Source organism: Erpetoichthys calabaricus, chromosome 8 (genome assembly GCF_900747795.2).
Source record: "Erpetoichthys calabaricus chromosome 8, fErpCal1.3, whole genome shotgun sequence".
NCBI lineage: Eukaryota > Metazoa > Chordata > Cladistia > Polypteriformes > Polypteridae > Erpetoichthys > Erpetoichthys calabaricus.
This window is the reverse complement of record NC_041401.2, coordinates 68,609,185-68,629,999: the sequence shown is the minus strand read 5'-3', so window position 1 is coordinate 68,629,999 and position 20,815 is coordinate 68,609,185. Positions and strand designations below refer to the sequence as shown.

Below are 20,815 nucleotides of genomic sequence, written 5' to 3'. Positions count from 1 at the left end.
TGCTGTAGCATAAAGGTGCATAAATTAAGCAATAAGGTTATCTTTTGACACTGGAAAAACAAGAGAGATGGCACTCAAGACATGGGAAAATTTGTACTTTGTGTTGGGACATTTTTGTTTCAAAACTGCCAATTAAAAGGAGAATGGCTAGCTTGGCACCCAACAGTGTACAGCAAGGTTTCCTGCAAGTTTATCACAACATACACCACCTCGCTTTTGCCTCAAACTAGAAATTAAACCACATCGTACCAGTCTGCCACTAGGAAGAACTGAGTATAGATTTGTTTGTGAAAAAAATCAGTATCAGGTAATGTACAATTTCTCAGATGCCTTAAAATGTTTCAAAAAAAGATTTGTTAACTGAGCGACATGGCAGTAAAGTGGTCTTCTCAAATAGAAATGTTTGGATCTTGGCCAGCCTACTGCCCTTGTGGACACTGAATGTTATCCCCGTGTCCAGAAATTACTACTATTTATCTATCAGAAATGTTTATCTATGCCAACTTAAAAAGAATATCAAAGTACGTACAAATTGTATGATTGGACAAAGTGCATGTGTGTGTTTTTGTCTATCTTCTCAACTCCCAAAGACTTATGACTGTATTTTTGCAATCTTGAGATAGCTATGTATGAGTGAAAGTGGAACCTGTAAGTTGTTATGTCCTGCCACACCAAGCAAGGGTGGTTTCTCATACTCCTCAGACAAATTCTACCTGCTTCCAATTATGTAATGGAAAAAACAGATACAGGATGGAGCATCAGATTTTAAAAAATCCCATCAGAGTAGTTTAGTACAGATGACTGCCTAGCATGCATCATTTTGTGCATGTGCCTTATAAGCTTCTACACATATGCACCACAATGCCTGGAATGATTATTTTAAAAACTAGTTTAAAAAACAACAAAAAGAAACAAGACATATTGATGATAAATAATGATAGTAAAATAATTTTATATATAAATTTATTTTTTAAGATTTTTTGCAGACATTCATCTATATTATGAATGGCTTCTATGCACCACAAAAAATTAAGTTGGGTCCCCTAAGATTTGTGTAAAATTGAAGGCCTCAATACAGTTTTTGTCTGATTTATACAGTTAGTAACACTTAAAGTTGCTGCACTGTTGTTGGTCTTTTAGAGTCAGCCTGTTTTACTGTGTTGAGTTTTTTAAGGTACATTAGTGCTGTCAGGTGAAGAAGATGAAAAACAACAGCTACTTTGATGACAATAAGTGAATCAACTTCAAACATCCCTATTATTAAGAAGGTATGAGTTCAGTACTCATTCTTATACAAATATACCATAATTGGGTCCAAACTCTTTTGCAATGTGCCAGTGTCCCACACAGTGCTATATCCTGCCATGTACCCAATGCTGTTCAGCTCTGCACTGGTAACTCTTAGATTTGACCAAAAAGACTTTCTAAATGAATTTTATATTTTGATATAGGAGTAACAAACCTGCAGAAGAGATCAAGGTTCCCAGACTGGCTGTTGTGATGACAGCGAAGCATCAGCTTTATCTGTTTCCTGAATGTACCCAGGACACTGAACACACGACAGATAGTCCTATAAAATTTTGAAAGGTGATTGCCCTTGATGCAGGAGAACGGATCACCGCCCATTCTAGACTCCATAACATAATAAAGTGCAGCAAAGAATTCCTGCAAGCTGGTATGAACAAAGTGATAGTTCTTCTCACAGGTCAAAGAGTCTTTGTCTTCCTTAAGGATCTCCACAAGAAACATTTGAGAAAGGCTGCTTTGATCCACTTGGAAGTGAGCAATGTCCTGTTGGTCAAAGATAAATTTTTGCTCCACCAACCCCTTGAAAGCCAAGAAACCAAGATCCTTGAGGTGTTTTTTTACGGTCTTCAAGGACTCGGTAGCTTTCAGCAGGCTTTGAACATGTGAGCCTTCTCTGCCATCTCCATGAAACACTATGATAGCTTTGAGAAAACGACAGTAAACTTCAGTTACAGTAGCAATGGCCTCACAAGCTTTCCTCGATGAGATCTCTTCTTGCAAGGCAGTCACTGTGATCCAACAGAATGCTGGTATATGACACATGAGGGACAGAGGTCTTTGACTTGAGATAAATTCATATAGCTCGTCTGCTATCTCTGGATTCTGGCAGCTCTTGTGGAAGTACTCTTTCTGCTGGGAGGATGAGAATCCCAAGATCTTATAGAAACTCCTGACATACTCCTGAGGGATTCTGCTAACAGCATGAGGCCTGGCAGTGACAAGAATTGGCAGCCCTAAAAGAATGTTGCCCTTGATGAGATTGACCACCAAAGACCCAATGCTTTGAGGCAGATCTGGATCCGTACACTTTGGAGTGTTTGCAAAATCTAAGGGGTACTTGAATTCATCAAGGCCATCTAAGATAACAAGCATCCTAGAAGGATCTGCAGACAGTAGCTGTCCCAGGACTGGCTTCAGATGGCTATAATGAGAGGAGAGCAGATCTTTCAGACTTTTACAGTCAGAGATCAGATTGAGTTCTCGGAAGGTAAAAACAAAGATTATTTTGGAAGTCCAAGATCTGGGCTTTTTAACCCAGTCCCAAACAAGCTTCATTGTAACAGTCGTCTTGCCGCTTCCTGCAACCCCACATAGTAGGCTGACATCCCTGTTGTAGTGCAACAGATCCTGACACATCTTTTCTAGTTCACACAAGTTCTGTGAGCTTTCCGGATCCAGGATTTTGAAGCTGTTTCCCACTTCAGTCACCTCATGTTGACTCTGCTCTGTGTAGCCTTCTATAAGTTTGATTGTCACATTGGTGCACCTTCTTTCCAGATCTTCTCCATTGGGGTTACGAGTAAAGTAATCAGCAGTTTTCCTGTACTGATTTGATAAAATGTGTTTATGCTTCTCTATGCAGTCCAGCAGGAGTTCCTCAGAGTGAAGCATAATACTGAAAGTAGATGCCTGTCTTGAAGACAACTGGTGTTGTAAAGTTAGACTCATATTCTCAGATTGAACTTGATGGAAATTAACCAAGTGGCCATCTCTGTTGGCATAACCATCACTACTCCAAGTCCATACAGAATTTTCTAAATGTGGCCAATTTTGCCCCAAAATGTAACCTCCCATGGTCTGTGCATTACCTATGTGTTCTAGTAGGCTCAAAAAGTCCTTGCAGGTGTCTTCACCTCTGCCATTAAGCACAACCAGTAATTCTCTCATCTTTCCTGTGGTGCCCAGGTCTGACCTGTCGATTTGGCTCTGGTCCTCACCTGTAATAACACCCTCCCTCTTCAGGATTGCCAATATCATTTTGATCTCCTGGCTCCATTCTTGTACTATTTCAGGCCACATCTCCTGCAGCCTTTGCTGGTATTTACCTATTTCTACTGTCATCATTGTAACTGTCAAGGAGCTCCTTTCACAGCCTGCCACAGCTTCTTTTTTAGCACAAACAAGCTTTTTCTCAAGATCTTCTTTCTCCAACAGAAAGTCGGCATATAAGATTTTAGATGTTGCTCTGTTTTTGGCCCTTTATGGATCTTCATCTTTTAATGCAAGAACTTTCTTGTTGCTTTCTACAAAGTTGGACACACCTGCAATATGAATTGAACAGACAAACAATGAGTTAAACCAGCCACAAACCTACTTGCAGACCAGACAAGCATTTCAGATGTGTCCGTATACCTTAAAAAAATATCAGTCTTTGAAATTTCTACTCATTCACTAGTTTGAGAGGATTAACACTACCTTACCTTCCTTGAAGCTTCATGTCATTCAATTACTAATCTACTTGTCAGGCTGCATCCTTTCAATCTTTTGTCATTCATTCAAACTGTAAGGCTTTATCTTACACACTTGTCTTTTTTTTACTCACTCTTACTCATTATGCCCATTTATCTCACCCTGTTTAAAACTAAATCAATTTAATCTCAACATGAACAGAGAACAGGGTGAAGCCTGCAGAAACCAGAAGACTGGAGTTGGGGTGGTTTAGGACACGCATCTGTGTACATGATTTTGAAGAACTGGTCAGATGAGTTGTCTTTCTTACGGATGACACACAAAAACAAAGCTCAGAAACAGAATGTAGGAGAATTCTTTGGAACATATAACTCAGGTTTGAACACACACGCAAGAAATCGACATGCTGACATAATAAATTCAAGCCAATTCAAAAATTATTTCTACTGTGTGCTTACGGACATACAGTATTTATGTCATAACTTATTGTTTACTGTTTTAATGTGTATGTACTGAGAAGTGTTTGACAAGGGCTGTTTGTGTGCTTGAAGAGTTTTCCAAGACCGGTCATTCCACCATGCAATTTGAGTGCCACACAGTAAAGTTGCCAGCGTTACATGAACTCTGAGTGAAAAAAAAACATTGCATACCATCAAGTTGAACTTATACAACAAATTACATAACACTAGAATCCCTGAAGCCTGAAAAAGTCGTAATGCTGGGCCACCTTAAATTATTCTCACCTCTGCATCAGTGTTTTATTGTGCAAATGTGTGAATCAGCACAAGCAGCCTGCTATCCCATCCCCCAAAAACACAGCTGAAGTTCTCCCAGCTCACGTCTGTTTATCTGGGCGTAAGGTGTCTGGACTTGTATAGAGTAAGTAATATATCTTTATCTGGAATACATACATTTCATATGTGTTCTGTGTCTACAACGATCTTGGTAAATGTAGGATAATAGGAAATGTGAGGCAAGAAATGCCGAATATATACCTAAAACAGAAACTTTTTTTATGTTATAGCAATAATGACAAAATACTGACATGAAGTGTATAATGTATGAAGACTGAAGTCCAAATATCAAATAAACAATTTCACAAAAGGTACAACAAAATAAATGTGCTTTTATTCAAGAATATAACCAAAGAAAAATAAATCATTCAATTTACATGTAGCTGTCATGGATTAAAAACCCAAGCCCAAATATTAACTGACATAAAGGTGACATACTTGCTTGGCTAAAGAGATCAGAACTGCTGCCTAATTATGAAGAGGTTGTGGGTTTGAGCCTGGTTCTTCCCATTTTGAGTAGTGAACTTGCCATTATTATTATATAATAAAAACATACATTTGATTTGAGTCTGTCACCCCCAGTGTAAATTTTTGCTACTTGCAAAAGTTTTTTTTTTTGTTTATTTAGTTTTATTCTCTCCGTCACATTCACCTGGTACAACGAACTTGCCTCTCTGTCTCTGAGTTGATAGCATTCATCTCCATTCTTTTCACAATAGCAGCAATGACCACAGTTGGTATTGTGGTTGATGGCTGGCCAGAATTAATTTGTTGTACTGGCAATCAAAGCTACAATGCCCCGTGACGCTATCAGACTATCATGCGACATTTGCGCTTTGACAACAAAAACACACATGCAGAATGTGTGAAAAACGACAGATTTGCTGCGATCTCAGTCATCTGGCAACATTTTGTTGAGAACGTGTTTTGAGTTACAACCTAGGACAACATATTACTGTTGATGAGCACCTGTTTCCAACCAGGATCTAATGTCTTTGCTTTTAATACATCTCAAACAAAAAGTTTTGGATTGTGGCAGATTTGGAGGCAAAGCACATGTGCAATGCCACTCCTTATTTAGGAAATGATCCTAGTCATTCCACTGGAAAAAGACGTTCCAAGACTGTGGTCATAAAGCTTATGAAGCGGTTTCTGGACAAAGGCAAAACCGTAACAGGCAACTTCTCCACATCACTTTTGATGGCTAATAGACTGCTACACCACAACACAACTCTGTTTGGCACCATAAATAAAGTGAGATGGGAGCTTCCACCTGTTGCCAAAGTCACTTCAGTATGTGAGCAATTCTTCACTCTAATGTTTAGATCTGGGAGTGTCATGCTGACGGTGTATGCACCCAAAAAGAAGAAGTCTCACTGCATTCTCAGTACAATGCACCATAATGTGGAGATTGGGCAAGATCAGAAAAATATATTATATATATATATATTGCTCAAATGACAACTCATGTTCAAATAGCATAGCATTTTCAAATAGTGACGTTTTCATACATGGATGTGTGTGTGCATGCGCGAAAGAGGCAGAAACAGATTTGATGTCATTCAAGTAGTTACTGGAACATAAAATAAACACTTTTGAGAAGGTATAACGAAACAAGTGTGTTTTTATTCAAGATTAAAATCGAGTAAGAAAAATTCAAGTGACAACAAGAAACCAAAAAGATATGATTCACCAGTGTTTGTGTGTCTGCTTATATACCTTCAGCGATATCTTTTACATGCAGCAAAAATTTACACCAGGTGTGACAGATTCATATCAAATGTATGTTTTTATTATATAAAAAGTAATAATAATAGCAGCTCACTACTCAAAACAGGAAGAGCCTGCACTCGAACACACTTGATTAAGAGGCAGCAATTCTTACCTCTACACCAGCCAAGAAGACGTACCAACTTTCTTTTGTGAAAGTGCTTATTTGATATTTTGACTTCAGTCTTCACACATTATACACTTCACATCAGCATTTTGTCATTATTACTAAAACATGAAAAAAAAAGTTTCTCTTTTAGTTATGTGTTCAACATTTCTTTCCTTGCATTTCCTGTCATTCTCCACTTACCCAGATTGTTGTAGACACGGAACACGCATGAAATGTATGTATTCCAAATGACAATATATTATTTACCCTATATAAATCCAGATACCTCACTTCCAGACAAAGAGACTTCAGCATCTCACTTGACTTCAGCTCCATCGGTGGGCGATGGAATAGTAGGCTGCTTGCTGCCAGTGCCGATTGACACATTTGCAAAAACAAAGACTCTGATGACAAGGTGCAAAGGAATTTAAGGTGGCTTCAGGGATTAAAAAAAACATCATAAAGTTAAAGAAAAAAAGAAACCTGGAACTAAAAGAGACAAAACCTAACAAAACAGAATTCAACCCTGACCTGAGAGAATGAGATGAGAGCCAAAAGCATGGGCAAAAACAGAAAAAAAGAAGGGAAAATTGCTCCCCACCCATATAACTGCTTGTTCTAAAATTTCATGAATTACGCCACATTAAATTTAAAAAAAAAAAAATTTTCAACAGATCCTGTAAGCGAGAATTTCATTGTTCCAATTTCAAATAGTACAAAACATCAGTTATCTGCTGACTTATAAAAGTTGGGTAACTCCAAGTGTGTTAAAAATTTTGGAAATTTCAGACAGTGGAGTAAAGTGTCCCAAAAGCCAAAGAGGATAAAAATTTCCCACAGATGATAAATATCCATCATTACTGTATGGTAACAAAAAGCAAACAATGCAACACTAGAAAATAAACTGGCCTGGAGCTGCTGTAAAATGTATCAGCTCCCCATGGCACACACCAATCAATGAGTATGTAACATTTTATTATTTTTTATTTTGCTGACGCTTTAATTTAAGGCAACCTGTTTGTGATACAATTGGTTACATTTTTTTTTTCTTTTCAAATGGGGCACAAGTAGGTGGTGTGACAACATTGTGGCCACACACACTGTCAACACTGTAATTTGAACCCACAACCTCAAGGTTTACAGCGCTCAGCCATAACGTATGTGCCACAGTTCCTGCCTACATTTTGTTTTTCCTGTTGTTTCTGAAACATATCTCACTGAACAAACAAATACGGTGGTATTTGAACAAGCAAGCAGTTTATTCATTTCCATTTGCAATGAATGATGACCATCTTAAAACTGATTATATAGACAATAGAGGACGATCAGCTCGTTAAAACTTAAAGCAGTGGTGCTGTGTGAATTATTTTCTATAAAGGAGGGAGGGATATTTTAGGTTTACTTTATTTATTTAGAAATTTATCACACAATTCAGTTCACTATAACTGCCAATTAAGTACAAAACATAAAAGGCTGATTGCCTGAATTGAGAAGGGTCCGGCTGCAGGTCGCAGACTTGGCCTTCCACGCCCCTGGCCTTCCACGCCCCTGGCCTTCCACGCCCCCGGCCTTCCACGCCTCCTGCCTTCCACAGTCCGCCCCACAACCGCCTATAGTCCGTAGAAAGAGAAGAAGAGCTGCTGTACAGTTATTCCAATTCGAAAAAGAAAAGGAGCTGAAAACGATTTCTGACACGGAACAATGGCACAACAGAACCAGGTATGGACTCACAGAATAAAAAGCTCAGTATATTTAAAGAAACTTTAGATCCCTTAAACAAAACTAATGAGATGTACGATTATATACTGTATAGCGAATCCAAGTGTTCTCTGTTTATCGTCATTACTGACATATCCTATTTTTAAGCATATCGTTTTAATTATTTGTTACCTCTTGTATTATTTCTTTTTAATATTTGCCGTATTATTTCATCTATATTAACTTTTTCACTTATTTATGAGATGTTATGTAGAGAATCTGCAATGTCAGTGTACAATATGAAAGGTATTTATGTTTATCGTCGTCATTAACGTATGTTAAATATCTTATCTTAACTTAGTTAAGTTAGCTATTTTTAAAAGCACGTTAGCGCTTTCTGCCAAATTAGTATTACATATTATTTTTGTCTTGATTTCCACAGTCACATTTCTCCATAAAGGCAGAGAATATAAAAACAACTTTGATAACATTGATTAAATTTCCAAATGAATCCAAGTGCCCTCTTTGTAAAAAGCACAGAGACTACAGCATCCTGCTACGTCACCTTCAGAGTCATTAAGGCCACATTGTCAAGTATGCAGGTAGTGTATGTATGCCAAGAGTGTGTGCTTGCAAACAATACTGACGTTTAGATTTCTGATCTGGAACTTTTTTAAATACAGGTTAAAAAGCTGAGCATTTTCCGTTGTTTGGCAGGATTTACTATTTACAGATGTAACACAGGGTGTGTCCCAAGTGGCCAATTCCATTGTTGTTTTTGTTTAAAAGTCATTGTCAACAGTTTACTGTATGTCAGTATTTAATATTTTTCTTTGTTTAAATTTTTTTACCCCTTGTATTAGGGCCTCCCTAGTGTGTGCTTGGTGTGTTGGTGTGTGTGCGCCCTGCGGTGGGCTGGCGCCCTGCCTGGGTTTTGTTTCCTGCCTTGCGCCCTGTGTTGGCTGGGATTGGCTCCAGCAGACCCCCGTGATACTGTAGTTAGGATATAGCGGGATGGATGGATGTATTATGGCCTTCCAAGTCAGATGAATAGCCATGGCTGTGGAATTTCCATGTTGATGGTACGACCATTTCATATTGTAACTATCATTTTTTGTATGTCTGTATTTAATGTCGTGTCCAGGTTTCCAAAGGACCATTTTGTGGTGTCTCTGTATTTCACCCTCGAGGCCCCCTTCAGTTTTAATGAGTTGTGTCTCAACATTAGTCCTCTCTTCTTTCATTGTAGTATTTGTAGAGGGAGGATTATATCTGGTTGCTGGTTCCCATTTTTGTCACCTTCTACAATTTGTGTTGGATATTTGTGTTATGTTTAACTTATTTTATTATATTTGTTTTTTTTTTTAATTTCAGCATACTGTCCATAGTGGTTTTGAAGTTCCAGAAATGCCTACCTTTCAAAATCCAGATCATTTAAATGTATGTTTATAATGGTTTGCATAAATATTTTTGTAACATTAAACTCCTTTTAGAATGACATGCTGGCTTTGTGGAAGAACTGGTGTAGAATGTTACTTGAGAACTCCAGCACCAAGGGGTAAATGAAATTTAAATTTCCTTTAATAACTCTAATTTAGTTCTGCGGCAATATGGCAAATATACTTAGCCATATTGTAAATCAAAGACAAATAGTCCAAATGTTTACCATTATAAACTTAGTGCTTCTTTTTGAAATCACTGAAGTAACTGCTCACATCAGACTGAGCGAGCAAACGCCTTTCTAAATGAAGGCCATGAACCAAACAAAAAATTAGAAGGTACAGAAACAATGAACAGCCAGGACAGGGTCATTTTTTGTGCTTATTCTTTTGGTTCTTTTTTAACATTTCCTTAGGTAAATATTATTTTCTATGTTTTTAGGTTTAGACTATAAGACAGAGTAAAGACTTGGCACTACATCTGAAATGAACAAATGTCTTGATATTCTGTTCCATAGCACTGCATTCTGCAGATTTCAGATTTTTTCTTTCAGAAGAAACGTCAGCGTCCCTTCTCCAACATCCAGCACAGGGCACTGATGAGCAGGTACAGACACATCATTTTATAAACTTCCATAAGAAAGATAAATTACATTTTGTTGATGCTGGCTTACAATGCCTGTGGTGTAGTGAATAAAATGTATAAAAAGACTTAATACTTGTCTCAGATGCCGACTGTTAATCGTTAAGCAGTAGGAGTCAAAGCCCAAAAGACTAAAATCCTGTTTTATATCTTCTGACAAACTGTAGTACTAGTACAACTCTTAAAGGCCTTAAAACATTTGAAATGCATTGTGTGCTGTGTTAATAATAGTGTATTGTAAGAAACATTGAAGACTTGTAGAATCTGTGATCAAAAGCAGCAATGTTAATAATGTATAATAAATTAAATTTACTGTACATTATTTTTTTTACTTTCCTTACATTCCTTGTAAATGTGGAGGAAAAGGCTATGAGCTTTATAATGACCATTTAAAGAATTTTCTTTCTTTCTTTTTTAATATAATGTATTACAGCAGCATGGAATCCTTCAGCATTTCACCGAGGCACAGAAGTGGTGTGCTGAGAACATTTCTGTGTTCAGAGGGCGAATCTCACTCCCTGCATTACTGTCAATGGACAAAGATGACACTGAGGAGGCCCTTCAGAAATTTGATTTGCTATCTGAATTTCCAGAAGAAGACGAGAGGGAATATGTCTTTAGACATATTTTTTTCACATATGGAAGACATGCATCTGTTTTTAGATTAACGTGAAAGGAAAAAGGAAAATGACTGAGTTTTGTGAGAAAATGTAACAAACATACATGTCCCTCATTGTTCAGTTACAACCTACAATTCTTGTTCTATATTTTATAATATTCTTTTAACTTTTTTGTAATAAATGTTGCAAACCAACTTCATCTTTACAGTCCATTGTCTTAGTGTTATGTATTAAAATAATGTTTTATAAAGCAGGGCAAGGCAATATTTATTTATAAACCACATTTACAACAGCAGCTAGAACTGAACCAAAGTGCTGTACAAGTAAGGGTAAAAGAAGCAGTTCAAATATACCGTATGTACACATCACAAAACTGCAAGAATAACCAGCCATTACATAAAAGGTAAACTTAAAATACCCATATATACATATTTATAATCCTGAATGTACATCAGCCAACATATACAAACAATGTCAACCTTTTGCAGGGTCAAAAGGCAGCAAGAAGAAATAAGACTTTAATGATGACTTAAAAATGGCCTGTGATGGAGCAGACCTAATATAATAAGGAGAGCCATTCCAGAGAAAAGGAGCAGCCACCACAAACACCCGATTCCTCCTTTGCTTCAGCCTCGACCTCGGCACAACTAAGAGCATCAGGCTAGTAGACCACAGGGATCTTGTTGGCACATACAAGTGAAGAGGTTCCAAGAGGCAAGATGGGGCTGATCCACTCAAACATTTGAAAACAAGAAATAGAATTTTAAAATCAATTCTGAAATGGACCAGAAGCCAGTGAAGTGAGGTCAGTATTGGTGAAATATGGCCACACTGACGAGAGCCTTCAATAAGCGAACAGCAAAGTTGTGGAATAGTTGTAGGCGTCGTAACAGGGCTTGACCAATACCTACATACAAAGAACTGCAATAGTCCAAACGAGATGCTGTAAAAGCTTGGATGGCCTTTTCAAGATCACAGAAAGAAAGAAAAGACTTTACCTTAAAGTCTCAGCTGGAAAAAGCTTCATTTAACTTCACAATTTATCTGTTTGTCGAGTTTGAATGAGCTGTCACAGATCACACCTGGGCTAACTGAAGCTTTATGATATGTATATGGAAAGGGGTCCAAGAGCAATATCAGAGACACTCAGACTTTCTTAACTCTTGGACACCATGATCACAGTTTTATTATCATTTAGTTTAAGAAGATGCATTGCCATCCAGGTTTTAATATCATTCAAGCACACATGGAGGGTCTGTATTTTCTTGCTTTGATTTTAGTGGCAAATATATTTAAGTGTCATCAGTATAGAGTAGCCATACTTGTTAAAAGTGGAGCCTAAAGGTAACATGCCTATCAAAAAGATAGCTGGTCCAAGGATGGAACCCCACAAGTAAGAGGAGCTACAGAGGATAAGAACTCACTCAAATGAATAGAAACATTCCTATTTCTTAGATAAGATTTAAACCATTTCAGGGCATTACCTTGGATGACTACATACTGTTCAAGGCAGAATATAAGAATCATAAGATCCACAGCATCAAAAGCTGAAGTAAGATCTAGCAGTACAAGAATGGCAGAATCTCCAGGATTAGTAATTGGGAAGAGGTCACCGTTAACCTTTAACAAGGATGTTTCAGTGCTGCAAGAACATCTGTATCTGGATTGGAATTTTTCCAGAATACTATTTTCATCTAGAAATGTTTGAGTTAGGACAACTTTTTCAAAGACTTTAGATAAAAAAGGCAGTTTAGAAATTGGCCTGAAATTTGACACATTAGAGGGTCCTTATTTTGTTTTTTATAATACGTTTCTGCACCACAGCGTGTTTCAAGGCAGCAGGAACACAATCAGAAATCAAGCTAGCATTTATTAAGGTAACGATGACACACGCAGGCACAAAGTGATCAAAGACAGCTGAACACACTATAGGAAGAATCCTGAGCAGGCAGTGACACCCATGACCTAATAACAATAATCTTATTTACAAAAAAAGTAAATCTCCGTTTGGAGAGTAAGTTGGGGTATGCAACAAATGACAAATTCCTAATACAAGAAATGGTATATGGCGATTAAATGATTTAAAATCACTAAAAAATTGATTTGTAATTATTGTATCGACCCAAACACAACATTTTTAAAGTTAAGTTTAAAATCTGTTAGTTCAGTTCCAAAAAAAATAAAAACGACGGTTTATGGAAGTGCAATTTTCAATAATGAAAATGTTTGCATTTCTTTAGAAAAACAAACGATATAATATCTATTAAGCAATTTGAGAGATTTGCTTCACTTTTTTTGATAAGTACATATTTATAAGTTAGGATCCCAGGGAGAACAATTATGCATTAAAATTAAAAAACCAGGTAAACGTTTGAAAGTTTAATAATTCCACTTGAAATTTATCAACATTATAGCAGCAGCGTTGAACAAAATTAAGAAAACACAATTCAAGACAGACAATGGAAATTAAAGTATGAACTCTATTAGTAAGCTGGATCATTTAAAAATTTTTTAAATATAAACAATTTTAAAAGTTTCTTTTGATCTCGAAAGTTTAGACCTTCATTTTCATGCCTGATGATTGCTTTGTTGTGTTATTGATCATCATTTATTTTGTAACATAATAAATTAATGTCATTAACGGAATTTTCCTTTATTGAACGAGGTTCCAGAAATAATGTCAGACATGCCGTTTAGTACAAAAGTACCATAAAAATAATTTCAAATATTTTGAATGATAGAATTCACTATAATAGCAGTTAGAGCATCCACATTCATATTTAGTATGGGGTTTCCTTAATCTAAAAATATTTTATGCCCTCTTTCTTTTAACTATCGAATCCTGACTCATAAATTATAAAACTGTTTTTTGTTTCTAAAAGTAAACACGACAGTAATACCATAAAGAGAAACTCGGATTCTTTCCTCGTGATTGCAGGAAGTCATATTAATATTGTCTTTTAGGGTTACATGGTAAATCAACGTTACTAGTTTTTCAACGAAAGCGATGTGACAGAGGACGGACACGAATGCTGGGGGCGTGGTGTGGAAGGCAGGAGGCGCGGAAGGCCGGGGGCGGAGAAGGCCAGGGGCGTGGAAGGCCAAGTCTGCGACCTGCAGCCGGATACTCTTGGAATTGTTTTGACCCAACTCCCCCTCCCCCATTTTTGCCCACCTATCCCGCATGCGCAAGCAATCGGAATTGCCAAATTCCGGGAATTCCCCTGCCACATATTTTAGGGCAAAATCAAACAAATGAGTGCACAAATTAAAACCTGAATTAGAGTTTATTAGTTACCACAGCAATTTGCACACAGGGTTCATTTATATAGTTTTGCAGTTTTTCTTTTGCATGTTTCTGTGTCACGTTTAATGTGAACTGCCACTTTAGTCGTGTCGAATACGAATGGCTAGCAATACAAAAATATCACTTTTACTTATGTTTTGTTGTTGATTTACCTAAAACGATGTAATTAAATTGCACTGTCTGTCGTGTTAAAACACGCCGAGCAATGGCTCAGAATAAAATGTCGCCATTGAAAAAAAGTCGTTCCCAGCTGGCATAAAAAATCTACAACATTCATAAAAGCAAATCAAGTATAAATGAAAGTTCGCCCACCTCATTTCTGACAGGCGCTGGGGGTCCTCGCGTGCCCATTTCTCTTGTCTGGCCGTGCACTCTTTAGTCTATTCCGGTTCAATTCTTTCGATTGCAGCTGCTCGATTGCGTGACCTGGGACTGTAAACACATACTCAATTTCAAGAGGCGTTCTTTCACATGACGGTACCCTAAACTTCCAGCGCGACGTCATTCGAGAAGCTTCGCGCCGAGTTCGCGCCATACAAGAAAGTTACTGCTCCGCCCAGTGGCATCATCTTCAAGGCCGACAAAGTTTCTAATCGAGAATGTGGATGGATGTGTTTAAAGCACACGACCAAAACACTTTACATTCTACTCTGTTCAAGCAGCACAGACCGCTTTGAAGAACGCCACATGATCTGCTCAACTATGTGACGTTTTACGCAAAACGTGTGCAGCATTCTCACAGTAAGAGCGCCATCTGTGCTGTTCTCATGTACGGTAGTTGTGTTAACTGCCCAGGGGAATACCGTTTCTGGACGGTGATTCAAGGTCACTGTTGCTCAATGCCAGTTTACTGTAAATGTTTGAGGAAGTAACGAAATGAAGGATTCGTCAACCCTCTCTACGACCTGCAGCAGTTCATATAGATAGGAAGTGATAGTCCAATACTGGATTAGGGAAACAGTAAAAATGCAGAAGAGATTCTGGCGATCCAACAGCTGGGCAAGCCTTCTGTGCAATGTACAGTGCATGTTATGAACTAGTGGAAAGAAACTTATTAGGGGCATTTTGATAAACTATTATAAAAAAAATAGAAAGGACCAATATTAGAAAGATTCATGTACTCAAAATAGCAGACATTGCATTCATCCAGCTACTCATTATTCCAACCCTGCTTTTTTCATTTTAGGAATTAAGAGCAGTAGAAACTGAATACATTTTGTGATAGCAATGCAAACAGATTATTGAAGCTGGTCATGCTTCACTATCAAGTCACTGGAATCAAAGATTTAGAATAAAAGACAACCAAGATTATATGTTGTAGTGGCCTCCCACCCAAATTAACTCAGATCCATGCGGCATTGAATTTGAGTAAGACCCTTGACCTGAAAATTGCTCCAGGGGCGCTGTATAGTGGCAGATCCAGAGCTCTGAAGTCTAAAGTTCATGCGAAAATACAGTTTCCGCTCGGGGATTAATACAGTGTACCAAAATTGTTTTTGAGAACGTCATGATACAGTAGTGCAAAATGAATAGAAGTCTAGAATAGCAAGTCTAGAGAAGGACAAAAAAAAGATAACAGCAGATGGCGCTCCTTCGTCAGCCAACGGCGGGCCGGTCATCATCACCACATTAAAGAGATTTCATTTTTTAGGTTTAAGCACAAAATTAGTACGTAATATTAGTCTATTAAGATATACTCATTGCAGTAGTACTATACGTGAAATTAACCTGTAAAACATAAACGTGAGTTTAAGAGCAGATCGTTTCTTCTTAGGAGACTGTTTCTTTAATCTAGGTTGTCAAATCTTTTACATATTCTATAACACTATAACTATTCTATAACACTGTGATTTTCTACACTGTAGTATTGGGGTGGCAACATCACTTCAGTCATTAAACTTGCACTTCAGAATAGGGAACCCACCTGATGTTAAACATATTTGGGCCTGGCCAGTACTCGGATGGGAGACCATTTAGGATAAGCTTGGGTTACTGCTGCAAAAGGTATTAATGAGGCCATCCATGGCACATATCCTGTATGGATCTCAATACTCCAGTGCAGTGACAGGGACACTGTGCCATATAAATTGCTGCTATCCTTTGTATGAGATGTTAAACCAAGGTTCTGTCTCTCTGTAGTCATAGAAGATTAGAAGATTCCCAAGCATCCTTCAAAAAGAATAGAGTATACCGTGATGTCTTGCATAAATAATCCACCCTGACCTTGTCCATTCTGGGCCCCTAATCATCCCCCGTCTCTAACTGACTGAACTATCTCTTACCACGTCAACTACCTAATAGCTAGTGTGTGGTGAGCGTACTGCCATTACATCACTGAGGTGGATTCAACACATTGCTGGTGTTTGAAGTGGCTCCCTACTATTTATGTAAAGTGCTATATAAATGTAACTAACAGCGGCCCACCAAATAAGCAAGCTAATCAAAAAGGCAGGCTCAGTTATAGGACACACCCTCAGACTTAAAACAAAACTGATGACCAACTGATGAACAATAATGCACATCACCTCTAGGACACACTATCACTGAGTACTTTTAATCAACAAATTATTCAGACAAAGTGTGTCAAGTAACGTAAATGGGGCTTCTTTATACCACCTGCAATAGACCATTAAAATGCACACTGTGATTGCTCTTTTATTTTTAGTGAAGTCAGAAGTTTTTTTTTTTAATTCTTGTGTGTGTTTGAGGGTGTTGTTGTTTGTTATACTTATTGATCTTCGATTGGGGGGGGGCACAGCGTCACCCCTCGCAGTAAGCAGACCAGGTCACACTGAGACCTCCCTGCGCAGAGGTTCCATGTTCTCCCTGTGTCTGCATGGGTTTTGTTTTGGGGGGCTCCAGTCTCCTTTTACAGTAGAAAGACATGCAGGTTACGTGAATTGGCGATCCTAAATAGGTCCTATTATGTGGTTGGTGTGTGTGTGTGTGTGTGTGTGTGTATGTGTGAGTGTGTCAGTCCAGGGTTTGTTCCTGCCTTGCGCCCTGTACTTGCTGGGATAGGTTCCCTTGGACTCCACGACCCTGTTCAGGACTTAGCGAGTTAGAAAACGACTGACTGATCTTCTGTTTAAATTAGGGTAAATGCCTATTGGGACAAATAAAAATCTATCTATCTATCTATCTATCTATCTATCTATCTATCTATCTATCTATCTATCTATCTATCTATCTATCTATCTATCTATCTATGCGTTTGTTTATAAAAGTAAGAAAGTTATGTTTCTAAACATGCACGGTAGATTCAGAAAGTATTCTGACCCTTTCACTTCTTTACAATTTGCTATGCTGCAGCATTATGCTAAAACCATTTTGCAGGCAAGACATATTTTTTTATCTTTAAGAAATCGATTAACTTTAGAACTCAGTTTTGCGTTGCAAATTAACTTATAGAATGGTTGTGAAGAAATAACTTCGACTTAACAAATACCGAGCTTACCCTTTATGTTACTTTTCCCCCCACACTCAGAAACAATTAGTAGCAATAGTATACTGTGCCGCGCACGTCACGCCTATTATGACTGCGGTATATCTTTTTCACTGAACCAAAGAAAACTACACACTCCGTTATCCATCCATCCATTTTCCAACCCGCTGAATCCGAACTGGAACCAATCCCAGCCAACACAGGGCACAAGGCAGGAACCAATCCCGGGCAGGGAGCCAACCCACCGCAGGAAACACAAAAACACACCCACACACCAAGCACACACTAGGGCCAATTTAGAATCGCCAATCCACCTAACCTGCATGTCTTTGGACTGTGGGAGGAAACCGGAGCGCCCGGAGGAAACCCACGCAGACACGGGGAGAACATGCAAACTCCACGCAGGGAGGACCCGGGAAGCGAACCCAGGTCCCCAAGGTCTCCCAACTGCGAGGCAGCAGCGCTACACACTACGCCACCGTGCCGCCCTCACTCCGTTATTTATTTATTTAAATTAAATTTATTTTAATAAAGTATCCTTCTTAATATAATTTCAAAATACGATACGGATCGCTATACATTTACCCAGGACTTCTACCAACTGATCTTCGCCACCGTATGTAAATTAGGAAACGTCGACATTCAATCAGTGCACGACCTCAAAGAGTGTCTTTTTTATTTTATTTGAGAGATTATCTTGAATTACATCAGGATCGGGCAATGCAGTCAAAACTGAACTGCAGTCCACTTGCCGTCTTTCTTTTAAACGTCTTTGTGGTAAATTAATCAGTAATAAATTTTATGCTTAGCATTATAAATTTGTGGGTACTGTTAAGGGATGTTAGCTAGCGGGCTGGCGCAGCACATAATGATGTCATCAGGCTGAGTCAGCATGCGGCTTGCTTATGGTGTGTATCATTACAGCAGTTTACAACACGACCAGCTTTGAACTGATTGCTCGAGTACTGTCATTATTAACATGAGAAACATGGTGTCAGAAGTTTAACCACACGGCTCCGAAGACTAAAAAACACATTGCTTTTCTTTCGCATCCTAAGCACAGACAAGGGCTGCGCCGCTGCGAATCAATTCAAGTTAGTAGTCGCGCTCATCCTGGACTTATCCACGGATATGGCAACACACATTCCGCCTCCTACGGCAATGAAAATGAGTGGCGACCTGGGCACAAACTGGGATGTTTTCAGGTCAGAATTTGAAGATTATGCCATTGCTATCGAGCTTAATAGGAAGGACGCCGCAATTCAAGCGGCCACGTTGCGGAGTATCATGGGCGCCGAGTGCAGACATGTCTACAAGCACAACCTAAATCTTTCAGCAGCGGACCAGTCCAATGTTACGGCTATTCTAAATGCATTGGAGGGACACTTTAAACCTACGAAGAACGTGATTTATGAACGCTATGTTTTTGGGAGTTGCAAACAGGAGGAAGGGGAGCCATTTGACAGTTTTCTTACACGGTTAAAAGAAAAATCCGCCACCTGTGAGTATGGAGCATTAAGAGACGAATTTGTTCGCGATAAAATCGTGCTAGGTATAGCAAATGAAGCAACCCGCAGACGGTTATTACGAGAGAGAGATCTCACCCTGGCCATGGCCGTGGAGACATGTCGATCAGCAGAGCTCACTGACATGAGACTTCGGTCAATGGAGTTGGATAAACCTTCCATGGATAGTGTTAATGCCACCTCAAAGCGAATTACTAGGAGGCCACTACCCATCACCGCAGCAAAGCAGGCAAGTCAGTTTTCAGGCCCAGATACAGATCGACCAACATGCAAATATTGTGGCAGTCCACATGGACGTGGGAGGGAGCACTGTCCAGCCTATGGAAAAACATGCAACTTATGTCAAACAGCCAACCACTTCGCTAGAGTGTGCTTGAAAAGCAAGAGAAGACAAATGGAAGGTAAACTTCTTACCATTGAACCAGAGGTAAACCAAGCAGGCAGCTGTGCTGATAATGATGTTTATTCTACTGAACGCATTGGCACTATGGGTGCTAGAGGTAAGAAGTGGCTTGTTACACTGCAGCTTCACAAGAAACCACAGCAATGTCAATTAGATTCTGGGGCCACTTGTGATGTTATGTGCTTAAAGGACAAAATGAGATTAGCACCAAGAACTAAACTACGTCCCAGTAATACCAAGTTAAAACTGTACTCGGGTCAAACAATGACCTCCTTAGGACTCTTTGACACAGAATGTGTCATTCGTGGTTGTAAGCATAGTTTGGAGTTTGAGATCGTTGAGGGCAGTCAGAAACCTCTTCTGTCAGGCTCAACGTGTGAAAGGCTTGGCCTAATGTGCTTTACCATTCCAGCAGAGCTATACCTCATAGACAGTGCCTCATCTGTGCCCCTCACCTGCAGTAGCTTGATTAAAATGTATGCTGATGTCTTCACAGGACCAATTGACTGCCTCCCAGGCACTATACATTTCAACCTAGACAGGTTAGTACAGCCAGTTCAATGTTCCCCACGTAATGTGCCAGTTGCTATGAAGGATGCTGTTAAAGCCCAGCTTGACAAATATGAAGCTGATGGCCATATTGCCACGGTGTCTGAACCGACTGATTGGATCAGCAACATGGTAATCGTGAAGAAGCCTGATAAATTGCGGGTGTGCATAGACCCAAAATTTCTGAATCAAGCACTGCGACGTGCTCACTATATTATGCCCACTCTGGAGGATGTACTGTACAAACTCCCTAAGGCTAGGCTGTTTACCTTAGTGGATGCCAGAGATGCCTTTCTCCAGTGTAAGCTAGATGAGGAAAGTAGCTTCATGACCACATTTTGGACACCCTGGGGGCGGAAGAGGTGGCTGAAGCTTCCCTTTGGTGTTAGTGTTGCACCAGAAGTGTACCAACGTAAGCAGCATGAGTTGTTGGCAGGGCTCGAGGGTGTGGAGCCAGTCGCAGATGACATCCTTATCGTAGGTTGTGGCGATACGGATGTCGAGGCTAATAAAGACCATGACGCAAAGCTGCTTGCTTTCATGGAGCGATGCAGAAAGGTCAAGCTGAGGCTTAGCGTTAAGAAGTTGCGCTTTAAAGTGCCTGAAGTTCGCTTTCATGGACACATTTTGTCATCCAGTGGCTTAAAAGCTGATCCAGAGAAAGTGCGGGCAATTATGGAAATGCCAACTCCAACAGATGCAAAAGCTGTGCAACGATTTGTAGGGTTCATCACGTACCTGAGCAAGTTTTTACCACATCTTTCAGAAGTGTGTGAGCCCCTAAGGAAACTCTTG

At 39.1% G+C, this 20,815-nt stretch overlaps 1 protein-coding gene and 1 long non-coding RNA gene across 2 annotated transcripts in view; one reads left to right on the top strand and one right to left on the bottom strand.

The window, feature by feature from the left end:
• LOC114655601 (protein NLRC3-like) overlaps positions 1-14,889 on the bottom strand; it is a 37,077-nt gene extending 22,188 nt beyond the window's left edge. Inside the window, exons 1-2 of the mRNA XM_028806713.2 lie at positions 14,410-14,889; positions 1,463-3,569 (exon numbers count right to left, since the gene is read on the bottom strand). Coding sequence (XP_028662546.1) covers positions 1,463-3,372 — 1,910 coding nt within the window. The 5' untranslated portion in view covers positions 3,373-3,569; positions 14,410-14,889. The remainder of the gene's footprint in view (positions 1-1,462; positions 3,570-14,409) is intronic.
• On the top strand, positions 8,003-9,574 carry LOC127528972 (uncharacterized). The gene is made up of 3 exons (XR_007935662.1): positions 8,003-8,109; positions 8,531-8,690; positions 9,463-9,574. It is a non-coding gene; the product is annotated as an uncharacterized LOC127528972 (long non-coding RNA).
• Positions 14,890-20,815: the final 5,926 nt, after the last annotated feature.